The 13,578-nt window shown below is 35.9% G+C and overlaps 1 protein-coding gene across 11 annotated transcripts in view; it reads right to left on the bottom strand.

The window, feature by feature from the left end:
• The window catches only part of REV3L (REV3 like, DNA directed polymerase zeta catalytic subunit), a 176,030-nt gene that overhangs the window by 45,364 nt on the left and 117,088 nt on the right, over positions 1 to 13,578 (bottom strand). For all 11 annotated transcript variants that reach the window (XM_055535164.1, XM_055535162.1, XM_055535165.1 and 8 more), the window contains 3 exons: positions 12,819 to 12,930; positions 6,230 to 6,345; positions 3,325 to 3,443 (listed from right to left, as the gene is read on the bottom strand). In XM_055535164.1, the coding sequence (XP_055391139.1) occupies positions 3,325 to 3,443; positions 6,230 to 6,345; positions 12,819 to 12,930 (347 nt within the window). The remainder of the gene's footprint in view (positions 1 to 3,324; positions 3,444 to 6,229; positions 6,346 to 12,818; positions 12,931 to 13,578) is intronic.

Here is a 13,578-nt window from a genome sequence, read left to right as displayed (position 1 = left end):
TCTGCCCAGATCTGTACACTAGAGATGGCATTCTGTAATAGCTGTTGGACTGAATCAGTTCAATATTTGTTGAAACTGATCTATTTCCAACCTACTTTGCAAATTCTTGAAAAGCCTGGATTAAGTTGATATCTGGAAGTCCTCTAAATAAAATCCTTTGGGGGAAGAGTCATTTATTCTTTCATTCACTCAGTCAACAAGTATATCATGAGCACTATTAAGAGGCACTTTGTTACTGAGGATTCAGAGTCTAGAGGGAATAGCAGTAATTCCATTTTAAAGTTATGTAGGACAGTGAAAACTATTAATAGTATGTTAAAAAAATAAAATAAATTTTAAACCCAAAGTAACATTTAAAAAAAAGATATCCATTCAGCTGTAAATTGTATCTGGGTGGTGCAACTGTTGTTGTTCTAGAAAGAACAAGGGGGTTTCACTTTCATTTTACAAACTCTTCTGTTTTTTTAAAATAGAAAATATAAATTATTTTTAATAAAGAATATATTAAAAACAAAGACTAAAGAAAACAATAATAGAGTTAGAAATAGCTGAGTGCCATAGGGAGATACAGAGAAATAAAGATAAAAAGGAGCTTCTGGAACTGTTTAGATCCAGAAAAAATAGTCCAAGGGCCTCTAATATAAAGAAATTCTTAGGGCCAAAATCATAACCTTTTAAGTTCTGTACAACTTAAGATATAAGACAATACTTCCCACAAGTGTACTCAGAATTTCATGGAAATTTCCAAATTGCCAGGAGTACTTTGGGTTAGAAAAAAGTGATAATCTAATTTGGCTCATCTAGCAAAGTTCGGGGAGACCGGGATAAATTACCCTACTCATAACTTTCTCACAGTTGTTCCTCACAGATACAAAAAAAGAGCAGAGATGTTATATATTCAGCCTAGAGTTAGAGAAAGCCCTTGACCTTGAATTTTCCGTAAGGACTAAAGAAAGCCCTGAACTTTGAAAAAATACTTACTCTTTAAACTGTGATTTTTTAAGCTATGCTATGCTATGCTATGCTAAGTCACGTCAGTCGTGTCCGACTCTGTGCGACCCCATAGACGGCAGCCCACCATGCTCCCCCGTCCCTGGGATTCTCCAGGCAAGAACACTGGAGTGGGTTGCCATTTCCTTCTCCAATGCAGGAAAGTGAAAAGTGAAAGTGAAGTTGCTCAGTCGTGTCCGACTCTTAGCGACCCCATGGACTGCAGCCTACCAGGCTCCTCCGTCCATGGGATTTTCCAAGCAAGAGTACTGGAGTGGGGTGCCACTGCCTTCTCCGGATTTTTTAAGCTAGAAACTGATAATTGTTAGAGCTGCCTTTTGGATCTTCAGGAATGAAAAGATCGCTAAAACTAAGACTCGATGATTTAATTTTGTGTTTATATACTTATGTGTTCATTCCAGGCAATATCAGAGACTAAAGTTTGAAATATATAATAGAATACATGAAACAAATACATCATAATCTCTGTACCTTTCATATCCTGTGCTGTGTCACTAGGAATTGCAGTTGACCCTTGAACAATACAGGGGTTAGGGGCACTGACCCTCATACAGTTGAAAAACCTGTGTATAACTTTACAGTTAGCTCTTCATGTTTGCATATCTGCATTGCAGATTCAACCAATCTGCAGACTGTATAATACTGTAGTAGGTATTTATTGGGGAAAAAAAATTCGCCAATAAGTGGATCTGTTCAGTTCAAAGCTATGTTGTTTGAGGGTCAACTGTATTTTTGAAATCACTGGGGCATTATTGTGCTGACAATATTTTAAGAAGAGACAACAGGATAAAATTATCCTCAAGTAGATAAATATATGGTACATTTTCAAATTAGATAAAATGTGAGCATAACTTCAGGTCTATGGGACAGAGAGAGAATAAAAATGGGAAGGCTTTCCTGCTGGCTCAGTGGTAAAAAAAAAAATCTGCCTGCTAATGCAGGAGACACAAGTTCCATCCCTGGTCAGGGAAGATCCCACATGCTACAGAGCAAGTAAGCCTACGTGCCACAACTACTGAGCTTGTGCTTAAGAGCCTGGGAACCGCAACTACTGAGCCCACATACCACAGCTACTGACAGCTTTGTGTCCTAGAGCCCATGCTCTGCAACGAGACCATAATGAGAAGCCCTCCCACCTCACCTAGAGAGTAGCCCTCACTCACAGCAACTAGAGAAAAGCTCGAGCAGCAAAGAAGACCCAGCCCAGCCATAAATAATGAATAAATAAAATTATTTTTAAAAACAAGAATACCTAAATTTGATATAAAGAGTGTATTTCCTTATCTGGAAGAATTACTGTGTGATAGGTCCCAAAAGAATTGCAGAGAACATGTCTGGAACTTCAAATTTTTATATAAACCTAGAAGAGCCAGAAAAGATCACAACAAATAATAAGTGTACAATAGAAATAGAATGTAGTTTCAAAAGGAAGTAGTTGAAGAACAGAATCCTCTTTAAAATATAAACATTTTCTCTGATATTTTAAGTCCAAAATCTGAGAAGAGACCAATTTACTGTACATATCTTTTTTCTTACATTTTTGGTGAGTGATTGCATATTAGTAAGATAGTTTCATATTACCAAAACTCCTTATCTGGGTCTCCAAAGACCCAACTGGAATGTGCTATTAACTATTTCCAAGTACTGTCTTTCCAGTATTTCTTGTTGAGTTGCTAAGTTGTGTCCAAATCTTTTGTGACCCCATGGACTAGCCAGATAGGCTCCTCTGCCCATGGGATTTCCCAGGAAAGAATACTAAAGTGGGTTGCTACTTCCTTCTCCAGGGGATTCTCCCTGACCCAGAGATCAAACCCATGTCTCTTGCATTGGCAAATGGATTCTTTACCACTGAGCCACGAGGGAAGTCCCTTTCTAATTCAGCTAGGTTTTAAATATCCTAATTTCAAAAAGTTCTTTCCCATGTCTACACTAAATTTTTCTTACTGTAATAAAAAGGCCAAGTTGAATTTATCTGGCCTTGTGTAAAAATGATTTCAGAGCAAAAAGTGATGAAATTATACAACATTCCATACATACAAGATAACATTTTATGACAGCTATAGACTTACATAGAAAATGCTATTTGTGCTTAGACAGAAACAGGGAAAAAATCATCAATAATGAAGTTAAGTACTTTTATAGCTTTGCCTTTTAGAAAGTAGTTTTTGTTTTTGAAACGCTTAAGTATAATAAAAGTAATTCACAAGGAAGCATACACTACATAGGAAGCTATACTAATGTTCTATAATGATTAAATCATTACACTGATCTAATCTCTTACTTCCAAACCAAATTTCAGATAAAGTATCTTACCTCATTTCTCATGATTCTCCAAAGATTTAGTGTAATTCGGCCAACAATATTTATCTCACTCATTACATCTGATCCATACTCATCTCTTTCGGCTGCAAATCTATTCTCAGTTTTGTCATCTATAGAAATGAATATAGATTGCATCAGGACTCACAGAAATCAAATTTCCAAGAGAACCATAAGAAAATAAGAATAATAAAAATGAAGATGAAGATTAAGGATTAACTGTAATTCACAGTCTATTTTGTATTAGACTTAAGAGAATAATCATTATTTTGATAGGTTTTTCTGTCCTCTAAGTTATAAAAGAATTTTGTGAAATAAATGTATCTGAAAACTGTACATATTTTTAACAATAAAACATATATATACACACATGTATTTTAAAAATAAATCCTTTTCTCTTTAAAAATGATAATTACTGGTGCTATTTTTATGAATACCTAATATCACACCATTCTTTGGTGTTTGGATGAAAAACATTTATTATGAAACTTGTCATCTCCTGCAAAAAAAAAAAGGTAGAATTTTTAACCTAAACAATTCTCTGAAAATTTATTGACATTAATTAATGATGTTTGTATTGAGGATGAAATTCTATTAACTATATATAAAGAACTAGTTGAAGAGTACTTTTTATAGCATATAGACTTCTGAGTTTAGTTTTTCTAAGTGATAATTATATCTAGAATAGAAATCAAAATGTGTTTCTAGTATATAACACTGGGTATAAATGAATGTTGTTGATTAGAGGCTCTGGAATAACAAGTATATTCATCAACTCAATGACATCAGATTGAGCAAACTCCAGGAGATAGTGAAGGACAAGGAAGCCTGGAGTGCTGCAAGTCCATGGGGTCGCAGAGAGTCAGACACGATTGAACTGAACAATGGTATTTGAATGTCTGTTGAGTCCAAAAACTTTACTAACATTATTTTATTTTAATACAGCTACTTTATTATGTTTGTACTATAATGCAAAATAAAAATTATACTTTCTACTCAGAAATGTTTTATCTTGCCCCAGGTCATGTAGTAACAAAAACTAGTATTCTAAACCTGGGTTAGTTGATTATAAAGACAATGTAGACACACCTACCACTCTTCTTTATTTTAGAGACATAATGCTTAAAAGATTTTTTCAAGTGTATAGCATAGTGATTTAGTATGTTTGCAGATTATATTCCATTATAGTTTATTACAAGATAATGGGTACAATTTCCTGTGTTCTACGGCATGAAACTAACACTATATTATAAATCAATTTAAAAAAAGGTTTCAGTTTAACACCTACATAATGTTTATTACGTTCTCAGCCTCTTTCTCAGTATTTTACAATCACCCTATGAGATAAGTTCCATTACATCCCCATTTTACAGATGAACAAACTGAAGTATCGATAGGTTAAGTAACCTATCCTGTTGGACATCCAAATCCTGTTGGCCAGGGCTCGAACCCAGGTCATCTTTCTGCAGAATGAGCTGTTTACCACTAGTGCTCTTTACTACGCTTCCTTAAATCATGCCCTTTCTACGGTTTCATGCCACCTCATAAATGGTTTCAGGAATGTTCTAAAAGGACAGGAAGTTTCATTCATTATTCTGAAGTCATATACCTTGTTACAAATTAATCAACTAGTAAGTGCACTGAACACTCATGCTACCTATTCTCAATGTTCAGAACCCTATCCCCAACGAAATGATGTAAAAACTGAAATATATCACTATTCCTCGCTCAAGGGACACAGAAGCTCCAAAAAATTAATTCCATGAAAAGCTAAAAGCAGCTATCTTTTTATCCTAAGATTTTGCAAAGCTCAAAATATTTGCTGTCCTTGAATCTTCTGGCTTCAACCCTTCTCTTTCCATTTACCAACACTTTGGACATTTTGTTGACTTCATAACCCCTTTCAGGAGGTATCTTGATTGGTTTTACTAATCTTCTATTTGACCTTTAAGCCTCTGGAACTATATGCTACTTTGTCCTAATCAGACTTGTGTGTGTGTGTGTGGGGTGGGGGGGCCTTAAAAACAAAGTTATTAACAATTTGGTAACTATAAAGAAAACATAATTTTAAAAATGCTTTAAAAAAAACTAATTTTGGTATGAATGTTATTATTGTCTCCCTCTTCAATCAGAATAACACTTTTGAGGAACAGACTTCAAAATTCATGTAATTTTTTAGCCTGATACCCCCCCCCCAAAAAACACAACAGTTAGTATTTCTCTACCATCTCCTCCTTCCTCACCAAATAGATAAAACATAGAAACAGACAAATAAAATTATGGTATGCCAAGTCAAAGAAACGTTTTGTACTTCATAATGATTATAAAGAATATCTCATAAAGCAGAAAAATACTTATGTTAAAATGCTGGGTAAAAATGGGATATATGTATGATTAAAGTTACATAAAAAAATAAAGACCTGTATTCTTTTGTTTGTTTGTTTTTTAGTCACTAAGTTGTGTCCCACTCTTTCGTGACCCCATGAACTGTAGCCTACCAGGCTTCCCTGTCCATGGGATTTCCCAGGAAAAGAATACTGGAGCAAGTTGCCATTTCCTTCTCCAGGGGATCTTCCTAACCCAGGAATCAAACCCATGTTGCCTGCACTGGCACGCAGATTCTTTATCACTCAGCCAGTAGGGAAGCCCAAAAGACCTACATATGTATATGAAAAATGACTGAAAGGAAAATAACAGATATACTAACGGTATCTATAGCAGTGATTACAGTATTTTTCTTTCACTTTTCTTGATTTTTAAATTTTTATATAGTGGAGTTATGATAATATCTAGAACTTACACAATTTAGTATTAAAAATTAGGCTAAAACAATACTCTTGTCTTTATTTATCCGTAATTTGCTCTGTAGTTGAACAAACAAACATTTGCAGTGTCCTACCTGGCACCCGAGAGATCATCTGGCATAAGTCAACACTGAGTGCAGCCGCTCTCTGTAAGAGGTAACCCCAGGAATGCATCTGAATCTCATATCCTAGAAGAATATCAGGATCATACCTGAAGAAGAAATGAAAAAATTAGACCTTTAACCAGAAGGATTGCTTCTTCATTAAACAAATTACAAAATTAAAAACCTATTTTTTATTATATTTCTCAGGTGGGAAAGGGTGATATAGTGTTTACCTATAGAATTTCTATATAGGAAGGAATGGGGCATTTAGAGTTCTAAGTTTGAAGCTGATTTTGTAAAGCAAAAGTAGTTTCTACTTAGATTAGGTGTTTACTTGATATGACTTGAGAAAGAGGCTGCTAAAAATTGGGGTGGGAGGCAAGCATTACCAGTTAAATGCATGAATGAGGGTAAAATTGAGATATAATGTGGGCAGGGGTGGGGTGAAGTATGAGGGCATGTGTGGATACTATTTTGAAAATGATCTCCCAGGTCATTCTGTTGTCACTTTCTACCCCTCTATGCTCTACTGTCCTTAAACAGTTGTAATACTGAGAAAGAAAATGGAAATTTCTTCCTTTTCCCTCCAATTTTAGTAAAGACTTTGTCCTCACATAAAGAAAGGACTCAACAATGACAAGTTTGCCTCTAAACTTAAGAGGAAGTTAAGAAAGACTTAGTTTAATGGGAGAATGAAGTATTAATAGGGGTGAGATTAATGTGGGGAAGCTAAACAGCAAAAACTAGGCAAAAAATGCGCGTGCTGCGGTCACATGGTGGCCTTGGTAGACTGAACTGACGATCTGCATCTAACTCAGAAGGAGCCATTTTGTACTTCTGAGGACACTCACAGTGACCACCATAAAAAAAAAGTTTGATTATAGAACACAAGAAAATAGCATGAAGATTTACTTTCATAGGAAACCTGTGTGGGCAAGACAAGACTATAGTCTTAAGTGGAGAACAAAAACTTTTGAGCAAAAAATACTGCAATGCTATCAGATCAGAAGTCCTAAATAACTTTGATTGTTGTACTGTGCTGTGCTTAGTCATTCAGTCATGTCTGACTCTTCGCAACCCCATGGACTGTAGCCCGCTAGGCTCCTCAGTCCATGGGGATTCTCCAGGCAAGAATACTGAAGTGGGTCGTCATGCCATCCTCCAGGGGATCTTCCCAACCCAGGGATTGGACCCAGGTCTCCTGCATTGCAGGCGGATTCTTTATTGTCTGAGCCACCAGCGAAGCCCAAGAATACTGGAGTGGGCAGCATATCCCTTCTCCAGGGGAACTTTCCAACACAGGTATCAAACTGGGGTCTCCTGCATTGCAGGCAGATTCTTTACCAGCTGAGCTATCAGGGAAGCCCCTGATTGTATGTATTAGTATTTATAAAAGCCAAAAAGCAGAGTAAAAGATCACAAAAATTTGTAAAGTTGGGTTTCACATAACTGCCTTCAAAGTCATTCTGAATTATGGAATGACTAACCTGCCAGATTATATCACTTAACACTTGAAGTATCATCCAACGTCTATAGTATAAGATTTTCTCAGTCTACTGCAGTAAGCAGCATTTGGCTACTCTGCAGTTGTGGCACAGATCAGATCTATGGTATCTGTCCAGTGCATCATGGACAGACCAGATCTACGTTTAGAACCATTTACTAATATTTTGTCATTCTTCCACAGCCATTTTCTTTAAAAGGGTATTTAATTACCTTAGTTTGTACTTTGACAACAAAAATAAGAGTATCACATGTATGTCTCCTTATTTTTAATCCTGAAGGATTTAGTGGCTGATGTCAAAAGAACTAGGTTTGAACCTCTGCAATAATATTCTTTTCATTTTTCCTATTCATTAAGGGCCCTATAAAATACATTCCCTAATGTAAATTTCAATATCTGGTGATCTGCTTTTGATCCATTGTTACACTACAGACTTACAAAGTAGCCTTCAAACTTATTAGAAGAAAAAGATAACATATACGCTTTCCTCTATATAAAAAGGACAAGAAATTTCTGAGAAAACAACTTAATAAAACTTATTAATCTAATACAACAGCCAAATGGACCTTTTCCCCAACCTATAAAAGTGTTTTCTTGGTAGAAAGTGCAATGTGGCTGGTAATTCTGGAACAAAGAGCAGGATTACAACATAAGTGTGGAGAAGCTAAAGAAAGCGAAGGATTATGCAACAATGTGGCTAAGACTCAGGCTCAGAGATCAGAGGTTAAGTGTAGACTGACTGATGCTAAAGCTGAAACTCCAATACTTTGGCCACCTCACGCGGAGAGTTAACTCATTGGAAAAGACTCTGAGGCTGGGAGGGATTGGGGGCAGGAGGAGAAGGGGACGACAGAGGATGAGATGGCTGGATGGCATCACCGACTCGATGGACATGAGTTTGAGTGAACTCCAGGAGCTGGTGATGGACAGGGAGGCCTGGCGTGGTGCAATTCATGGGGTTGCAAAGAATTGGACACAACTGAGCAACTGAACTGAACTGAACTGATTCTTTAAAAGGAAGTCCAGAAAGGTCCTAGAGCCTTAAAAAAAGAGTCTCCCAAAACCATTCCTGCTCATTAGTCTTCTAAAATAATATCCAGTATCTTAACACATCTTTTTGTTGATAGCAACTTCATCAACTCTTCCATTAATGTCAATGTCTTCTCAGAGAAAAGATGAACTAGCTGTATGATGAGTGCATCTCCCTGTAAAACTATGCAATGTCTAAACTTGAAAAACTTGGGCAGAAGTGTCAGCGTCTCTAAAGATCATCAAGGATAGGAGATGTGAAGGATTCCCACACACACACAAAAGAACCCACAGCTGATAGCTTTAATACTTCTCATTTAGAACAGGCATTGCAATTTGGTCACAGTTAACTCTGAACATTCATTTTCATACTGTTGGAGATCAAACCAATCAATCCTAAAGGACATCAACCCTGAACATTCACTGTAAGGGCTGTTGCTGAAGCTCCAATACTTTGTGAAGAGCCGACTCACTGGAAAAAACCCTGATGTTGGGAAAGACTGAAGGCAATAGGAGAAGGGGATGGCAGAGGATGAGATGGTTAGATTGCATCACAGACTCAATGGACATGAATCTGAGCAAACTCTGGGAGACAATGAAGGACAGAGAAGGCTGGCATGCTGCAGTCCATGGGGTTGCAAAGAGTCAGACATGACTTAGCGACTAAACGACGACAAGCATTCTGAACTTAAGAGAAGACTTTGGACGGTTGCTGGAGTACCTATCATATACATTTCTAAGCATGAAGAGGATGCCAAATTATTACAGAGCTCTTCTGTTATAACTGTTACACAGTTCTTCTAATTTCTTCATCTGAATTTCTTTGACTCATGTAACATCTTATTATTGTAAGAATTCTCTTTCCAATCAGCAACTTGCTCTGTTGTGGTAAAGGGTTAATAGATTGATTAAATACACTTATTTTTTAATAGCTATGCAAATTTTTTCTCAGTTAACAAGTGTCTCTTGTAAACTACTACTGCTCAGAGATGACTGCTGAAAAAAACAAAAAGTTACCCTTAATGCTTCTCTTAATAGATTTATTAAAGATTTGGTTCTTTTAGAAAACCTATATCATTTCAACATTTTCAGATCTATCATGTATATATGCTTTGACCCAGAGGTTGGGTCTTACAAGACTCTCAAAGCTGATAAGATATCTGTTTCAAGTTCAAAGTTCCAAGGATTCCATATTTCTTCTGTGAAAACATTTGGTGACAGTAACAAAATCTTGGTGACTTGTTCTTTAATTTTTGTAAATTTTATTCACTCTACCAGGTTTCTGAAAGTTACAGAAAGAACAAGGTTGAGTAAATGCAATTGGTAGTAAAGAACAAAATTGTGGAGAGGGAGCACCAGAAACATGAAAATGATTTTATTTGCTTAGGCAGAAAAAAGTTGCTTCACAATTTATATTGCAGATAACACTAAGACCTGTACAGATGAGAGGTGAAAGAGCTCTATCTAACTTGGGGAGTGGCAGCGAGCATCGGGAGAGGAGAAGGAATCATCTTGAAAACGAATTCTGAGGTTAAATGGATAGGAGGGACGAATGCATGGACTAGGGAAAAGAAAAAGGTAGGGCTCAAAACTTAAATTGTTTAAGTTAGGGAGGCTAGGGAAATGTATAAGTAATAGTTCAAGGAAATAGAGAAAGATAAAAAATGTCTGTGACAAGAATATAGTAGATCTGGTTTTACTTGTTTAATAGCACTTTACATGACTTTACATGTTTGCCACCTGAGGAAGTAAATATTAAGAATGAAAAAATAAAGACAATAAACCTCTTTGAGACTATGCATCTGTATTTAATTCAGTTTTATATTCAGCACCTAGCACTGTATTTTACAGAGTTAATATTTAAGTACTGACCAGGCTAAGAGTTTTATGTGCTTTATCACACTTAATTCTAATACCTATTACCCATTTTACAGATGAGGAAATTAAAGTTTAGAGAGATAAGCAACTTGTTCAAGACAAAGACAAAAAGACAGAGATGGCTGACTCCCAAGCCTATGCTCTTAGCAAAGCCTGTATTAAGTAGGTACTCAACAAATGAGGTTTAAGAAGGAAATAATCTTTAAGGGAGTTGTTTGGAGTAATACATAAACAACATTACAGAATTGAAATGCTAATATTTAATTCTTCTTCTCTTCCTAGTAGCCATGTGATGTAGAGTAAGAACCAGAAGTTAATTTTGTTTTCTTTACTGCACTTTTCTTAACAACTAGTATAATTCATGTTATGGACATTTAAGAAAATTACTACACTTGCAAATAACTGACAAGATTCTCAATGTTGGCAGGTACTCCTATTGCTAGGAATATACCTAACAAGAAGAACACAAGTCTACAAAGCCCAGGGACACTACTGGATATGCATTGGCCCACAAAATGGTATTTGACTAAAACTCTTACATGTTCCTTTTCCTAAGCTGCTTGCAGTGTGAGCTCTGAAAGTACCTGACATGTTGACAAGCTGTGTGAGAAGATAAAAGATAGGACTGACAATGGTAAGACTCAAGTGGATGGGAATCCATCCAGTCGCCAGTGCTATAAATAGTAAAAATACATTCCTCTTTTTTCCTCCCTAGAGTGGTGGGGAGTAGCATATCATTTTTTCTTTTTTTGATGCTCTGACATCTAATTTTGTTTCTTTGAAAATGTTTTCTGGTGTTCTAATTTTCTTTCTTAAAAGATTCTTTTTAATTTAAGGATAATTGGTTTACAATATTGTGTTAGTTTCTGCCATACATCAACATGAATCAGCCATAGGTATACATACAGAGAAGGCAATGGCACCCCACTCCAGTACTCTTGCCTGGAAAATCCCATGGACGGAGGAGCCTGGTAGGCTGCAGTCCATGGGGTCGCTACAAGTCGGAAATGACTGAGCGACTTCACTTTCACTTTTCACTTTCAAGCATTGGAGAAGGAAATGGCAACCCACTCCAGTGTTTTTGCCTGGAGAATCCCAGGGACGGGGGAGCCTGGTGGGCTGCCGTCTCTGGGGTTGCACAGAGTCAGACACGACTGAAGTGACTTAGTAGTAGTAGTATACATATGTCCCGTATCTCTTGAACCTCCCTCCCATCTCATGATACTCCTCTAGGTTCTAATTTTCAAAATGGATTGTGTTAACCCATTTGGGATTCAATCAGATGTTGAGTCAGTAAAATATCATCACTGATCTTTAATACAGTATATCATCTCACTTTTACAGGAAAAAGTTTTCCAAAGCAAAACAGAAAGGGTTGGGTGTAACAACATGCTCAAGGACAGCTTTTATCCATACATCAGAATCCAAAGAGTTATTTTCCAGCCTGCTTTTAGGCATTTAAAAACCTAAACCTAGCAACAGGCAGAAGTTTTAAGTTTCTAGAAAAGTGAAACACATGGCTACTAAGAGTTATACTCTTGAGAAGATGCAAAAGAGATTCACTTAATTGTTTTATTTTTAAATTAAAACAGCTTTGGTAAAACATTGTTTTCATAAATTTTGACAAGATTCTACTATCAAGCATCAAAGCCAACATCAAATGGTCAAAAGAGATTTTTAAGAAATTATGTACACAAAAGGGTATGTACCAGATAGTCCTAGATTTATGAACAGATTATAATCCAAAATTTTGGAAATATGGATTTGTTTAAAACTCAGAAAACATTTTCTTAAAAAAAAAAAAAAGTAAAAAGGTATTGAAATGGTGGTTCCTAGGGTAGAACCCTATTTAATCAATGATACAATTTAACTTTATAGTTATTATTTCATCACCACAGAAAAATGCTAAAATCTAACTGGAAAAAGCTAGAAGCTAAGCTAGTATTTGTCTTTCACTGGCCGCTCAGTCTTGAGAATAGAATATTCTTTTTTTTATCCCTAATCTGTTGGAAATGATGATGGTGATTGGAAATGAGAGCAAAATCCTTTCCAGAATAACTTTTCTTTCAAGGGCCACAGGAAGGGACTCACTTTCTCTTTTTTACCGTCACCTACATTACTCAGCAATAGCACAAAAGGACTGGAAAAATCAGAAAATAAAAACAATACCTCTTTATTATATTTGCAATTTCTTGAAAAAGTGCCTTCTCATCAGCAGCATAGGTAACTTGTAGTCCTGTGATTCCAGATCTAATAAGTAATGGGGTCTGATATCTGATATCTAAGAAATAAACAAAATGTTTATTATATATAATTGTTAAGTAATATTATCTTACTTTTGAGTAAAATTATACAACTAGAATATTTTAAAATAAGACAGCTTCCCCAGAGTAAACACATAATTGTTTCCTGAAAATTTTCTTAAAGGTTTTCTTTCTAGTACAATATGCAACTGAAAATTCAAATTTTATGTTTTCAGCTATTTTACTAAAAAGTCTACATTCACAAAATTCCCTAGATAACAACATGTCACCCAAAAAGAAATTTTATTACTTTATTTCTTTTTATTGGAAGAGCTTTGCTTAGTAGAGAATATTTTAATTAGTGGTATGCTGGAAAATGTTTACAAGCACCTCTCCATGGAGTGGGTGTTAGGGGGAGCCCTGATTTGTACTGCTTGCCTATTTCGAAGACATGAGAAATTCTGACCATGGCTAAATTCAAACTACCAATGTGACATCAACTACTTAAAAAAATTCATGAAAATTTAGCTGAAATTTCATGAAAATTTAGCTCATGAGCTGGTACAAGCCAGCTCAAGCATATCATTGATTAAACTGCAAATTCCTGAACAGTTTTGTTCTGTTAAACCTTCCTCCTCAACTGACTGAATTCAGATATTACTATTTAAAACTGCCAAAGAACACTT

This window comes from Bubalus kerabau, chromosome 9 (genome assembly GCF_029407905.1).
Source record: "Bubalus kerabau isolate K-KA32 ecotype Philippines breed swamp buffalo chromosome 9, PCC_UOA_SB_1v2, whole genome shotgun sequence".
In the NCBI taxonomy this organism is placed as follows: Eukaryota; Metazoa; Chordata; class Mammalia; order Artiodactyla; family Bovidae; genus Bubalus; species Bubalus kerabau.
The sequence above is the reverse complement of the archived record's forward strand: the minus strand, read 5'-3'. Positions and strand labels throughout refer to the sequence as shown.